This window comes from Anomalospiza imberbis, chromosome Z (genome assembly GCF_031753505.1).
Source record: "Anomalospiza imberbis isolate Cuckoo-Finch-1a 21T00152 chromosome Z, ASM3175350v1, whole genome shotgun sequence".
Classification (NCBI taxonomy): domain Eukaryota; kingdom Metazoa; phylum Chordata; class Aves; order Passeriformes; family Viduidae; genus Anomalospiza; species Anomalospiza imberbis.
Window position 1 is genome coordinate 22,702,069 of NC_089721.1, and position 13,665 is coordinate 22,715,733.

Consider the following 13,665-nt stretch of genomic DNA (forward strand, 5'->3'; position numbering starts at 1 on the left):
CTAGTGGCTGCACTTCCCTCTGCAAGGTTTGCTCTGACCTCAGCAGCATAGGTGGCATAATGTCTTAAATTTGAACTATACCAGGTGACAAATGTATTGGCTCTAAAGTTGAAATGAACTATGGTATAAGACAAAATAGCTTTACTGTGTAAAGTCCCTTATTAGAGCCAAGCAAATAAATTTAAAAGGGAGGTAGGGATATGATCAGAATGCAGGACTAATAAGACTCAGTATTTGCACACCTTACACATTGACTATTTCTTATGGGTAGTGTTTAGTTGAGAGACATACTAATTGGGAACTGTTACTATAAAAGGGACTTGTAATATACTGCAAAGCTTTCGAGTGTGCGTGCTCTTTTCTTGCGATGAAGCATGTGTCGGTCTTAACTTCTTAAGTCAGCCTTTCACAGAGAAGTTACGAGTTGTAGGCAGTGCTTTACACCCTGATGTGTTTGCTTGCAAGAGTATTAGCTGCACTGTGCACGCTCCAGATTAAACATATACTACATAATTGTTAATGTGTGCAGACATTTGAGCTCATCAGGCTGACTAGCTGCGTCCATGAAATGGGAATGAACAGTAATTACTATATGTGCTCTTATCCACAAGAAATAAACAAAATCTAGATGGAATTTTTTTTAGACAGAAAGTATAGTGAATTGGCAGTAACAATTACTCCCACTAAAGTAAAGTTGTAAAAAACATGTAAAAAACTGCCTGGAAAATATTGCTTATGTGAAGCCAGATGACAGCTAGAATGGCCAGGTGACACTGGTCATAGAAGAGGAAGTCATAGTCACAGTAAGTGCAGCTCTGCAAGGGAGCTGTTGGGAAGGTGTAATACAGGAGAGTATGTAAAGATATGTTTAAGGGTCCCATGCACGGAATGACTTGCTCTGTAGCTACATCATCAGCAAATTATGTTTAGGCACCTGCCTCTATGCAACAGTGCTCTCATAATGACTAGGGCTGATAGACCTTATGAAAAACCTTCAACCAGATGCAACACAAGCAGAATGCTGCCAAAAATCATTGAAGAATTGATAGTTTCTGTACCATCCAAAAGGTACTTCAGGATTCACAGTCTTTATAAAGGACTGTATTCAACTCCAGTGTAATATCATTAATTCACATGGAAATGTATCTAAGACTGACTAGGCTAAAAATTGTTTCAAAGGAGTTCTGGAAAACAAACTCCCTACACATCCCTTTATTTAAAAAGGAGTGTCTGTCCTGGAAAGCATTATACATACTTCCCTGGATATCCAGATATCCATACCCTTAGAAATAAAATTACTGGGGCTTTAAATGTTAATTAATAATTTTCAGTTATTAATACAAGCATGTATTAATAACAAAGTACATTGTGCTTTCTGTCACATTTTACAGTATACTCCATGATCCACCAGTAACATCTTTTTCACATTATCATCATATATGCTTAAATACGAACACAGATTTGGTATATTTGCATCTATTTAGTTAAGTGAATTAGCTGTAAGAAAACAATTGCATTCTACTTCTACAATTCAGTAGCTGAGCCTAAACACTGTCAGTAATGCAAGTTAATGCATCAGGGCTAGAAATAAAACCTTTTTAGCACTTGGAAACATGAGTTAATTTCTTAATATTGCTGCTTCTAGGCAATTTTTTGGTTTTGTACTGTTACCTATTGTTGGCCTTCTCACTTATTCAATAACTTTGCCAAATATAGAAATAATATTGAAGATTATTCTTGAAAAAAAATTCATGTGTAGGTATATGGCAGTAATTCAGCTTTACTTGCAGACTTCTGTATTTTCAAGGAGTATGTAGCATAACTGGGTTGCCTTGAAATTTTTATTGAACAGCTTCAGCCCCAGCATGACTTGATACAGCTTTCTGAAGACAGAATATTAAGATCTGAGTTTCTGGCAAAGTTAGGGGCTGCATTTTCCTTTGTCTCTGCCAGAATGCTGACCTCCTTCCTCCCACTCCTGCATGGCTGGTGCCAGATTTGTGTATCACATACATAATAAATCTTTGAATTTGTCTCCAGGTCATAGTTGTTCATGGCATTAAGCTAGTGTTGATTTTGAGACCTGCATCTCCCTTCAGCAACAAACTGCCAAGCAAAGGCTGTGTGTTCCAGGTCTCCTGGGAAGGCCTGCTGGGCTCTGTAAGAGAGCTCCTTTTCATACTCCTCTGCAGATAGCACACAGCTCTGTGGACTTGAGCAGTCTTGGCCGTGCTTATACCATGTCTGAATGGGGCCTGATGGTGCCAGCCACTTGGCCACATCTTCTGGCTAATCACCTACAACTGTCATGTCATCAGAAGCAACATGACTTCCTTCCTTGCAGCCAGCTTTTCTCAAGAGACATTGGTCACTGGCAGTGCCAAAGGTCAGGACAAGCCACTAACACAGGACAAAAGGATGTGGGGGGAAAAAAAATCCTCTGCAGACCTTCCTGAACTGCATTCACTGAAAATGTATTTGCCTTTATTTGTTCATTGAAGCTATTATATTTTTTTTCTTTCTTGTTGATTTAAATACTCATTATGGGGAAGTTCTTTCAAACACAGACCCTAGGGATAGTTTTTTTTTTTTCCAGGAATGGATACCCTTAAGTGGTTAGCCTCTACTATGTATAACCTTAAAAAAAAACAGCCCTTGAACCAGCAACTGATTTCAACCATAGGACCGAGCTGCCAGTGCTAATCTTGCCTCTTTATTACTTTTACCAACCACCAGACACTAAGAGGACAGACAAGTTCTTCTAGAGATCCTTGGCAAAACTACGACATCACTAAGTTGTACTGTTTAACATTTAGTGTAACCATTGAACAACAGATTAACAATTACAGCTTTATTTTCCTTAGCAGGATTTCATTATTAGTATAGCACAGAATTTATTACAAGAACACAGGATTTCTATTAACAGAATTACACACAGAATGGGTCAGGTTGGAAGGGACCAGGGTCAGTCACCTGGTCCAACCTCCCTGCTCAAGAGGGGTCATCCTAGAGCACACGGCACAGGATTGTGTTCAGGCAGCTCTTGAGTATCCCCAGTGAGGGAAATTCCACATCCTCTCTGGGCAATCTGTTCCAGTGCTCAGTCACTGCACAGTTAAGAAGTTCTTCCTCATGTTCAGGTGGAACTTCCTGGACATCAGTGTCTGCCTATTGCCTCTTGTTCTATTGCTTAGCACCACTAGAAAGAGCCTGGATCCATCCTATTGAGTCCCTCCTTTTAGATACTTACAGACATTTATGGGGTCTCCTCTCAGCTGTCTCTTGTCAAATCAAGACACAGCTGAGAGGAGTGTAGTGCAATCTCTAAGTAGTAAAATATACAATTTATAATACAATTTTAATTACGATTTCTGTTCACATGGACCCTTTGCAGATGGGGCTGGATCATAGCATACTTTTTACAGTATCAATATAGCAATCATAATCTAGACTTGAAAATCATATAAAAGAACATGAGTCACTCCCTCAATCCTCAGTGGAAGCCGATGAAGGCAGAGCTGTCCTTGGCCATTGGGATGTCCCAGGTCTCACTGTCCACTGACAGCTCTGGTCCCAGTTCCTCCTCAGGACCTGTCAAAGGTGACAGAGAGATGGCTCTGGGGCTGCAGGCAGACCATGCTCTGGGGGGCTGCAGGCAGGCAGTATTGTGGAGGCTGCAGCTTCCCAGTGCTGCAACTGGGTCATCCACAGCGCTGGGCTGCCCGGGTGGTGGGACATGCAGGAGAGGAAGGAGCGGAGTTCGGCCTGGTACCGAGGAACGTTGAGGCCAGTGGAATGGGAAAAACAAATCTGTTTGGTTTGTCTCCTTGGCGCACAGGACTTTCAGGGCCTGATAATGGGGGGAAAACACATGACACAGCACCAGAGAATGGTGTGAAATGGCGTTAATCAAACGTGGACTCCGTTAACAGGGTTCGGGAGCGGGTGGTGCCGGTCACTCTCCAGCCCATCACCATCACGGTACCGCTCGGAACCACTCCTACACCGGCACCGGTTCTCCGCTCCCACCCTTCTCCCCGTGCGCGAACAAACGCGAAGGGCACCGCCCCGCTGCCCGGCCGTCTCCACTGCGCCGGCGGTGGGAGGCGCGGGCTCCCGCCGCTCCGGTGGTGCCGCCCGGGTTGGCGGTTCGGCGCATGCGCGGCGTGGGGCTGCGCAGTCACGGCGCCCGCCGCCATGGCCGACCCGCGACTCCGGCAGATCAAGATTAAGACTGGCGTCGTGAGGCGGTGAGTGGCAGCTGGGGCATGGCCCTGCACGGCCGGGCCGAGGGACTGCTGCGGGGCTCCGTGCGGGGCCGGCCGTGTCGGGCACGGGGCTGGCCGTGCTGCGCGCGGGCCTGGCCGTGCTGCGCGCGGGCCCGCGGTGCTGTGCGGGGCTGGCGGGCTGTGCCGGAGAGCGGCCCTGGCACGGGCTTCCACCCCTCGCGTACCGCCGTCGGGAACAGGCCGCGATTTTCTGGGACACAGTTAAATGCGGTTTTCATTCCTTTTTGTAAGTGCCTTTAGGAGTCGAGGGTAGTCAGCCAGCCCCCTCGGTGTGCAGGGCAGTATTGCCTCATACCTTTCTGAGGTATGAAACCTCAAACTTTTTTTTTGTTATTTTTTTTTGTTTTTTTTTTTTTTTTTTTTTAAAGCTGCTGTTGAATATTTCTGGTTCAGAAGTTGCAGAACCAGGGGCATCACAGAAACCATTAGGTTGGAAAAGAGCAGTGAGATCATCCATTCCAACCTGTGGCCAAACATCACCGTCTTGTTAACTCGACCATAGCATTCCATTCTTTCCTAAAACACCTCGAAGAATGGGTACTCCACCACCTCCCTGGGTACTCCTGGTAGATTCGTCATCAGAACCTTGATCTTCCCTGGTTTCAACAGAGTCGTAGTTTTTAAGAAAAGTGTATCTGTCAGGATCACTCTTATTATAGCTTTAAACACTATTTGGTCACGCTGGGGTTTATTAAGGCTACAAAGACTTTATTAAGGCTACAGAGGCAAGAATTAGTGTGTGTACTGGATGAGGATGTTAAATTGTGTAATTTCATATAATCAACTTCATGTTAAGACTTTGCAAATTACTGTCAGTAAGATATGCACATTTTCATGTAGTTGATTCACTTTGAAAGGTCGGACTTAAGACTAGAAAAGTTGTCACTGTTGGTGTTAAAGGCACTTCAGAATTTCTCTGAACACAGGAGCAAACCACACAACTATGCATTTCAGAGCTAGTACAAAGAAAGGATGAAAACGTTTGGGTAAACAATACAAATGCAGTCAACAAATTTCAGATTTTCTTTTGGAGAATGCCCATGTAAGTAAGCAAGTAAACTTGGCTTGAGTGTGTTGTGCAATAGCAACTGGCATATCTACAGTTACTCTGCAGCAACTGGCATCCTCTAAGTGAAGGTAACTTAAAAAAAAAAAGGGAGAAGAGGAATGTTATCTTAACTCCTTGTGGGGACATGATACAGCGGCAGCTCCCAGTTCTGTGACAGCTGCACACAGATACAAGAAGATGTATGGCTCTGTCCCACTCCACCCTTCCTTCTCTAACCAGAAGCCTAGTTATGCATTCTGCTACAGTGGGCATACCTGTGACTTGTGTCAACTTGGGAACATTACCATTGCCCTCTTATTTTGAACTAGAACAACTCCATAGGTATTTTTTTCCTTGCATAGAGGCTTATTAAGCGTTTTATAAAGTGACTGATTTAACACTTCAATTAATTTTCATTAGGCTTTTTTCTGTTTTCCGTTTAGAAAAGCACATTGAATCTAGCATGAAATATTGATTTCTAACCATGTTCAGTGCTCAGGCTTTAAGAATATATCAAAAAAGTTAGGGGTCAACTGTTAAGATGTAGAGAGCTTTTTAGAAATTTCATTTCACTAGTGCTAGTCATCTGTTGTAGCTTTTTTTTTCTCATTAGTTACCTAACTCGTCACTTTTTTCCATGCTAAGAATGAAGCAGCTGTTCTGCTTTGGTATTTTTTTTAGTAGTAAGTCATAAATTCTTTGTGTACTCTTCTCAAGAGATTGTACTTTAGGTTGTAGGTAATTTACTTGCTTGCACATTTCTTACATTGCTGTGTATCAGTGAAAGAAATTTAAACTAGAAATAGGGAGCTCTTTTACTTTTTTGGCAAATCTGATAGCCAGGCTCTTGGTGATTTTATAATTTCAATAGTTTGTTATCCAAAAGAAGTCAATTTGTTGAGCATGAGTAGTAATGTTTTCTGTATTCGTGGCTTATGTCCTAGCAAGCAATACTTCTTGTTTAATTGCTTCAAAATAGTTTTACTCTCAGTAAATCCAAGCAACTACCCACTGGATAGTGAGAGAATTGATTAGGGAAAAAAAAAAACCTTCTAAAATACCTTATTTGCATTTCAGATTGGAAATAATTTTAAAAACCTCCACAAACAAAGTAAGTCGGGTTGCCTGAAAATAGCACTGACATTTGCCCATAGTTTCCATCTGGTTAAGTGGAAGTGACACGAGTAGATTAGAATGAGACTAAGACAATTCACATTGCAATTGTGTTAGTTTAACTTTAACAATCTTTTAACATGCTTGTTTAAATGTGGCTGACATACCATAATTACAAATCTACAAGCCTTGATTATAGAATTTTACATCATGAACCTATGGGGAAAGTGTATTGATTTTTTGTGAAGCAATTCCTTTTTTTTTTTAAATTTACCATTCTAAAACTGGTATCTTCACAAGATTGTTCTTTTGCCTGCTGCACTGGTGTTGATACTATTTTTTCTCTTTGTGAAATAGCATCATACTGCAAAGCAGTTTATGCTGATTCTCTCCCTCACTCCAAGCACAGGAAGTTCTGCAAGTTACACAAAACTGTTGGTCTGATTTTAAATATAAATGTGAACAGTTCTCTGAAATTGAATTATTTTGCCCCTGAGTTCAGGATATATTTTGTGCAAGAGAAGTATGAAGAATGTGAGGACTCTTTTTCACTCCTTGTTCACTGTATTGCTAATTCAAGCACAAAACCAGTTTGTGTTCTTGGTTACTCAAGAAATTTGCTATTTCTAGTGTGAGTCAGAAATCTTCTCCATCTTCTGTCCACTGTATATGAAGTATGGTTGCTTTCTCGCATGTTGCCCATTAGCCATAGATCCTCACTGTGATTCATAGAACCAATGTATTGATGAGAAACTCAGGTCTCTCTTCTTTGTTCTGATTAAAATTAGAGGATTGTGTGCAACAACTGTTTGTTAGCTCAATTAATGGGAAGGGCTAGGATATCTCATATTATTTGGGTACTGCGGAATGATCTGCAGAGATGTTCAACTATACTGAGTCAGCATGATAAAGCAATTTAATGTGTGTACACTGCACATCTGAGAGCTCAGGGATTCAAGAGTGTGAATATACAGAATGCTCTGTTGGACACAAGCTGACTCCCAAAGCCCTTTTCAGAATGTGGATTGTGCATCTGTTGCCTAGGGTTGTCAGCAGTGCAGTCCTGGAGGCGTAAATTTGGGTTCAGTGTTAGCCAAGTGTGGTGATTGTGGTCCAGAGCTGCTTAGATATGTCTTAAGTACCTTTTGTAGTGCTCCTGACATAAGGATCAGATACATAAAGTCTGGAGTTGGCCCTGCGTTTGAAGACTGCTTAAAATCTTTGAAACTTATTAACATAGTTTTTCACATATAAAAACCCCTACTTTATGTGGTTTGAGAAAAGAGTGCACCTGCACTTAGATGTTGTCTGAGGTAAGGTCTGTGACATACATAGTTATCAACATGGGTAATTAGTTGGAAGGTCTAGAAACAAACCTTTTTTTTTTCCAAAGGTTTCCTGTTTCTCTGATTCTTTTCAGTACAAGTTTTAACTTCACAACAACAAACAGTACCCATGCGTATCTTAAAAAGCTGTGACAAGGGCACAGGTGTTGCTGTGGAAATTGCATAGTGTGGTGGTTTGTTTTGTTTTGTTTTTAATGTGTTTGATTCTACTTGTTACTATACCTTTAGAGAAAACCTAAGTGATTCCTTTTTAGAAATATTTAACAAATTTAAATTGGTAATAATCAGATATGTAAAAGATTGTCTCTTGCATTCCTTTTTCCATCCCATTATCTCTTTAAAAAAATCTAGCATCTCAGGTTTTTTCTGTTTACCATTATTTTCTACTCCCTAAGCAAAACTCTCTTTGCATGTTGATGGTGACCATAATAATCTAATAATGTTACCATTTTGGCTGGCAAATTAAAACATGCCCAAGCAGGTTTACAACCATAAGTGGTGTTAATGATGCAATATTAAGGAGTAAAGCATTTTTTTCCTTTGTTAAAATTTTCATTTGGGTGAGAATATGTGCAAAACTGTGGCTTTTAACCTTCAATTATTTAAGCAGTCTTTCAAAAGTTCGGAGGTACAGTAGTTCCAGTTGCTTGGTAGTACCAGTTTGGTGGCTTTATGCATATGTGTAGTGCTTTTGTTTTTCTTCATGGCATGGAGCCACATACTCACTTGTGTGGATTAAACAGTTACAAATAATTACTTTCTGTTGAATTAGGATGTGGATCCATGGAAAATCTAAAAAAATGGTATTAAATTTATGGTAGTGCTTTATATGCAGGAGATGAATTACAGCTGTGCTAACAACCGTAGTCCATCCTGCCTTGACTTTAAGTATTATTGAATTATGTGTATCATATAGGTGGAAATCTCATTCAAGACCACAACATTCATTGTTTTTTCTTTTAACTGTAGTAAGTCTTTCTGATGCATTGTGAATTGCCTACACACATAATATGACTGCAATTCTATTTTATTTTTCTCATTATTGTAGCACTTACAGTTACTCCCAGCTGGGAGAGGCCTAGAGGGGAGGAGGTAGATTCTGTGGTTTTTTCTCCAAAACAAAAAGTCTTGACTGAAGATTATGCCTGGATTACAAACGGAAAATGAAGATCTTTGGCAGCCTGAATTGTTTCCACATCAGAGGCTTCACTTCTTGTTCTTCTCTAAAACTGAAGTTCTTGGGCTCCTTAGCATTTAGAACTTTCTGTAGAGGCAAGAACAAGTGAAGCCCTGAAGATTCAGAAATGCCTCTAGTTACACAGAGGATTTAAATTTTTTTAACTTTACAAGTAATTTTTAACTTTAAATAATTTTCTGACTTAAAAAAATCTTGTACCCGATTTTCATCTTTTTTACAGTAGTAATCCTTGAGAAAACCCAAGCTTGCAAAGTTACTCTGAAATGTCACTGTAAATCTAACAGTTCTATAAGCTGTTAGATGCAGAAGGGACTAAAAATTATGCATATACTCATGTATTGTTATATCTTGAGTCTTAAAAGAGAAATTTTATCTTTGGTAATGGTTTTGTAGCTAGAAGAAGAAAATAAGCTCATAAACTTGCTATCCTGTCTAAATCAGAAAGTAGGCAGTCATGGCTAAGAAAATATGGCAGTTTGCATACCTGGGTCAAGTACTGTATTTCTTCATCCTTCCTTGGTTTTTTCTCTTGGGCCCTTTAGTCTGCAAAGTTTGTATTCTTATGTAGCCTTAGTGAACTCCAAGAGTGTGTGTAAGTAAAATTTGCAGATTAAGGACCTGGTATTTTAAGCTCTGCAGGTAGTGATTAGCATATTACCAGTGTTGCTGCATTTGCTGAAGTTCTTGCCCTAGAATTGTGCATAGTGTTAATACATTATACTACAAGAAAAGTTACTATTATACTATTAATATTAATACTAATATTTATATAAGAAGTTGATTATACTATAAGAAAAAAACACTATGCCTTATACAGCTACACTTTCATGGACTTCTAAGTTTGAACTAAGTTAGCATAGATATCTCATTATCTAGTCAATACTGTCACTCTGTACTCTTAGGCTGAATCCATGGTTTATTAGCACGTACAATGGTTAATGGCAACATTAGTTCTGAAGAAATGCATTTTCTGGTGAATAGGACATAGTGAATTTGCTCAGTAGCAAAACTGAGCAATTGCCCTTCATCTTCTTCAGAGGTCTGCTTTGCTCAGTCCAGCCAGGAAAATGTTTCTTGTGTTGATTTTTCTAATACTGGAAAGAAGTCTGTATTTTTGGTGTCTTAAGCACACAGGTGCCATTCTAGCTCATACAGAATCTGAATTGTCAGCAACTACTGGATGTTGGGGGAACATTAGGAGTAGTAGCACATGCTTGCTCTTCCTTGTACCATTTTACCACTTTTATTCTAGGCATCCATTAATAGTTCCTGTCTGTGACTGTGGAAGAAGGTAGAATTTTTGTCTATATACAGAGGATCTTAATTTCATTATGCATGCAGAAAACCCCCACTGTGCATATTTTTTTCATTTGTCAAATTTCAGATAAACTGCCCTTCTTAGAATCAGAGAGGTAGATTTGCTTGCTACTGCTAATGATGCAACTACAGGAGATGACAGCGTTGATGTATATGGACTGGAGTAAGAATGTAGGCGCCTTTGTGAAGTGAGAAAGAAGGGCAATTTGGGGCTCTTTCTGCAGCAGCTGAAAGTTAGAAGAGCACTTGAAATTCTGCACCCTAAGCAGACTGGGGGTGAAGTCCCTTGAGAAATCAAAGTGATCCTAAATATGGAGATCTCATTTCCCTCTCCCCTTCTCTGGTCTCTGATGCTAGTAAAACCTTTTGCTGAGCTTACTCAGTTTGCTTAATGCATGAGAAAAACTGTCATGTTGCTATTTGTTTGGGCTTTGGTTTGTTCAGGGTTTGTTTGTTTTTTGTTGGTTTTTATTTTTTGGAGGGGTGATTGTTGTTTTCTTTGTTGGGGGTTTTTTGTCTTGTTCATTGTATTAATTTCCTGCAGTTGTGGTACGGAGAGATTATTTGAACATTATTGCTGGCAGAGGTGTGTGCTAGAGCCAGGAAGGAAAAGACCTCTGTTCACCAGTGGTCAGCTTTTTTGCTATCTCGAACTATCTTGTGTTACTTGCTCTTCAGGTTGGGGAGCTGAAGTGGGCGAGGGAGAGTGAGTAAAGGAAAATGCATAAGGAAGTAAATAATAATGATATGGAAAGGACTTTTTTTGTCTTTCTACCTTAAGATTCTTTCAAGCCCTTTGGGCTCTTCTGGGTTTAGTCTCCAGCTTTCAAGAGATAAAACTGTTTCTTACAGAGAAAACAGAAATTGTGATGTCATTAAGTGATATGAAAGTCAAATGTGTTAAGAATTTTAAAAGGGCAGCAGCCATAGCTAGGAGCTGACTTCTTGTCTGTAAAAACATTCATGGTTTAGTTTTGTTCTTCAGTGATAAAAAGTCCTTAACTTGATTTCTAGAGGTAGGTATGCCACCAGAAATGCCACTTCATTTGTTTCTTTACAGTCTTTCCCTAGTAGATGACTACTGACTGGCAATAGAGACAAGGTGTAGAAAACTGGATCTTATGTTTCTGCTTTTTCATCACGAAAGACTGGAAGATTCTAGTAAAATACTTTTATTCTGTTTGGGTTGTTTTCATCTGTTGTTTCTAGGGTATACACCTCTTCTCCAGGGTCCAAGAAAAATAACTTAAGGAAAGCAAGCTTGTTATCAGTAGATTTAAATCAGGTATGTGGGAGCCTTCACTTCAGTTGAACATTTATGTATAGCTGAAAAGAGCTAATATAAATGGAGACTTGAAGAATGAGAATAAGGTAATACTTAATGCATGCAGTTATTTGTCAGTTTTTACTTCCTTAACATTCGGTGTTAGAAAGGAAAGGAAGGACTTGAGGATTTCTGGGTCGTAGACATATTTTAAGGGGGGGGAAATGAAAATTTAGTCACTAGTTGGTACCATTATTATTTGCAATGTGCCTCAAATCTAAAGTTCTCATACATTTCATGATAGTTTGTGGAACTGCCAGTGCTTGCTAGAAAGCAGAATGGTATGGGTAGACTGCAATTAAATATATTAAAAAATGAAACTTCTTTACAGGTGTTTTATTTTTTTAACATCCGACCCAACTGCAAAATATTTTATACCACTATTTTAATTGTGACTCTTTGTTCTAGTATTTAGATAACTTACTCTTCACAGAAATGGTTATTAAAAAAAAATCATTACTGTCTTTAAATTTGAGGCCTTATTTTGAAGCGCTAGGATAAAAAAGGAAGAGTGAAGTGTAAATAACACTTCACTGTCCAAAGCAAATACTGAATCTGGGTAGAGAATAAACATAACAAATCTACATTGACTTGGAATATTTAGATATTTTGTAGGCATGTTGGATAAAACTCGACTTGGGCAGGTTTCTGTATCCTCTAAGACTTTTTTTTCTGCATTTTCAGAACAGATTAACCTTACAGGTACACAGTATATTATAAAGTTGTAGTCAGTGATTTGCAAATATAATTCAGAAAATGATGACTCTTAGTAATTTCTGGATGTTAGATATACAGTACCAAATAAAGCCTTCGGGCTGTGATATCTTGATTTGAACATAAGAATATCTTTAAACCTTCCAAATAGTATTTTTGTACAATAATTTTTGGCACAAGAAAGTGCACAGCACCATAATGTCACACCAGTGTTGTGATTGTTTTACATGGCCTGGTTTTTGTAGCAGGGAGGCCACAGAGGTGGCTTCTGTGAGAAGCTGCCAGAAGTTTCCACCATGTCTGGCAGAACCAGTCCCTGATGGCTCTGGGGATGGACATGCTGCTGGCCAAGGCTGAGCCAATTAAAGATGATGGTAATACCTCTGTGATAACATGTATAAGAAGAAATCAAAGCAAAAGTAGTGGCGTACTTTTAATTCCAGCCAGAGAAGAGGAGGTGGTGAGAACGTATGAGGGAAACAACATGTCCCCCTAGGGAGACTCCAAGGTCATTGGAGAAGGAGGGGAGGAGGTGCTCCAGGTGCTGGAGCTGAGATTCTTCTGCAGGCCATGGTGCAGACCACGGTGAAGCATCTGTGCCCCTGCAGCCCATGGGGATCCATGGGGGATGCAGAGATCCACCCCCAGCCCATGGGGGAGGTGCCCATGCTGGAGCAGGTGGATGCCTGGAGGAGGCTGTGGTCCAGTGGGAGACTCTATGGAGAGAGGGGGCCCTTGCTTCCAGGCTGGAGCAGCCTGTCCTTGGAGAACTGCACCCCGTGGAAGAGTGACCACACCACAGCACTTTTGGGAGGACTGCTGCTTGTGAGATTGGAACCATGCTGGGGAAGTTCACGGAGAACTGTATCCTGTGGAAGGGACCCCACAGCCTCACAGGGGAAGGATTCCTCTCCCTGAGCAGCAGAAGAAAGCTCGGGTGATGAACTGACCAAAATCCCCACTCCCTGTCTCCCTGTGCTGTTGGTCGGAAGGAGGGAGGGGTTGGGGGGAAAAAGTGGTTTTTAAGGGTTTATTTTACTTCTCATTATCCTCCTCTAATTTTGTTAGCAATAAACTCACCTCTAAGCTGAGCCTGTTTTGCTCTTGGAGTGTTTTCTCCTGGTCCTTATCTCAACTCCTGAACCCTTTGTTAAATTTTTCTCTCTCCTCTGCTGAGCTGTGGCAGGGGAGGGTGAGCAAGTGGCTTTCATGGGTGCCTGGCATTCGGCCAGTGTCAAACCATGGTGGATGTCTGTGAATTCTCGAAGCTGTTAACACTGTCTCTCAGGAAGGAGGAAGAGCCATAGGAAACACAC

The 13,665-nt window shown here is 40.5% G+C and overlaps 1 protein-coding gene across 2 annotated transcripts in view; it reads left to right on the plus strand.

Moving 5' to 3' along the window:
* Positions 1–4,093: 4,093 nt before the first annotated feature.
* The window catches only part of TBCA (tubulin folding cofactor A), a 530,652-nt gene continuing 521,080 nt past the window's right edge, over positions 4,094–13,665 (plus strand). For both annotated transcript variants that reach the window (XR_010994651.1, XM_068177511.1), the window contains exon 1: positions 4,094–4,250. Coding sequence is in view for 1 of the 2 variants with exons in the window: in XM_068177511.1 (XP_068033612.1) it covers positions 4,198–4,250 (53 nt within the window). In the remaining variant the exon portion in view is untranslated. The remainder of the gene's footprint in view (positions 4,251–13,665) is intronic.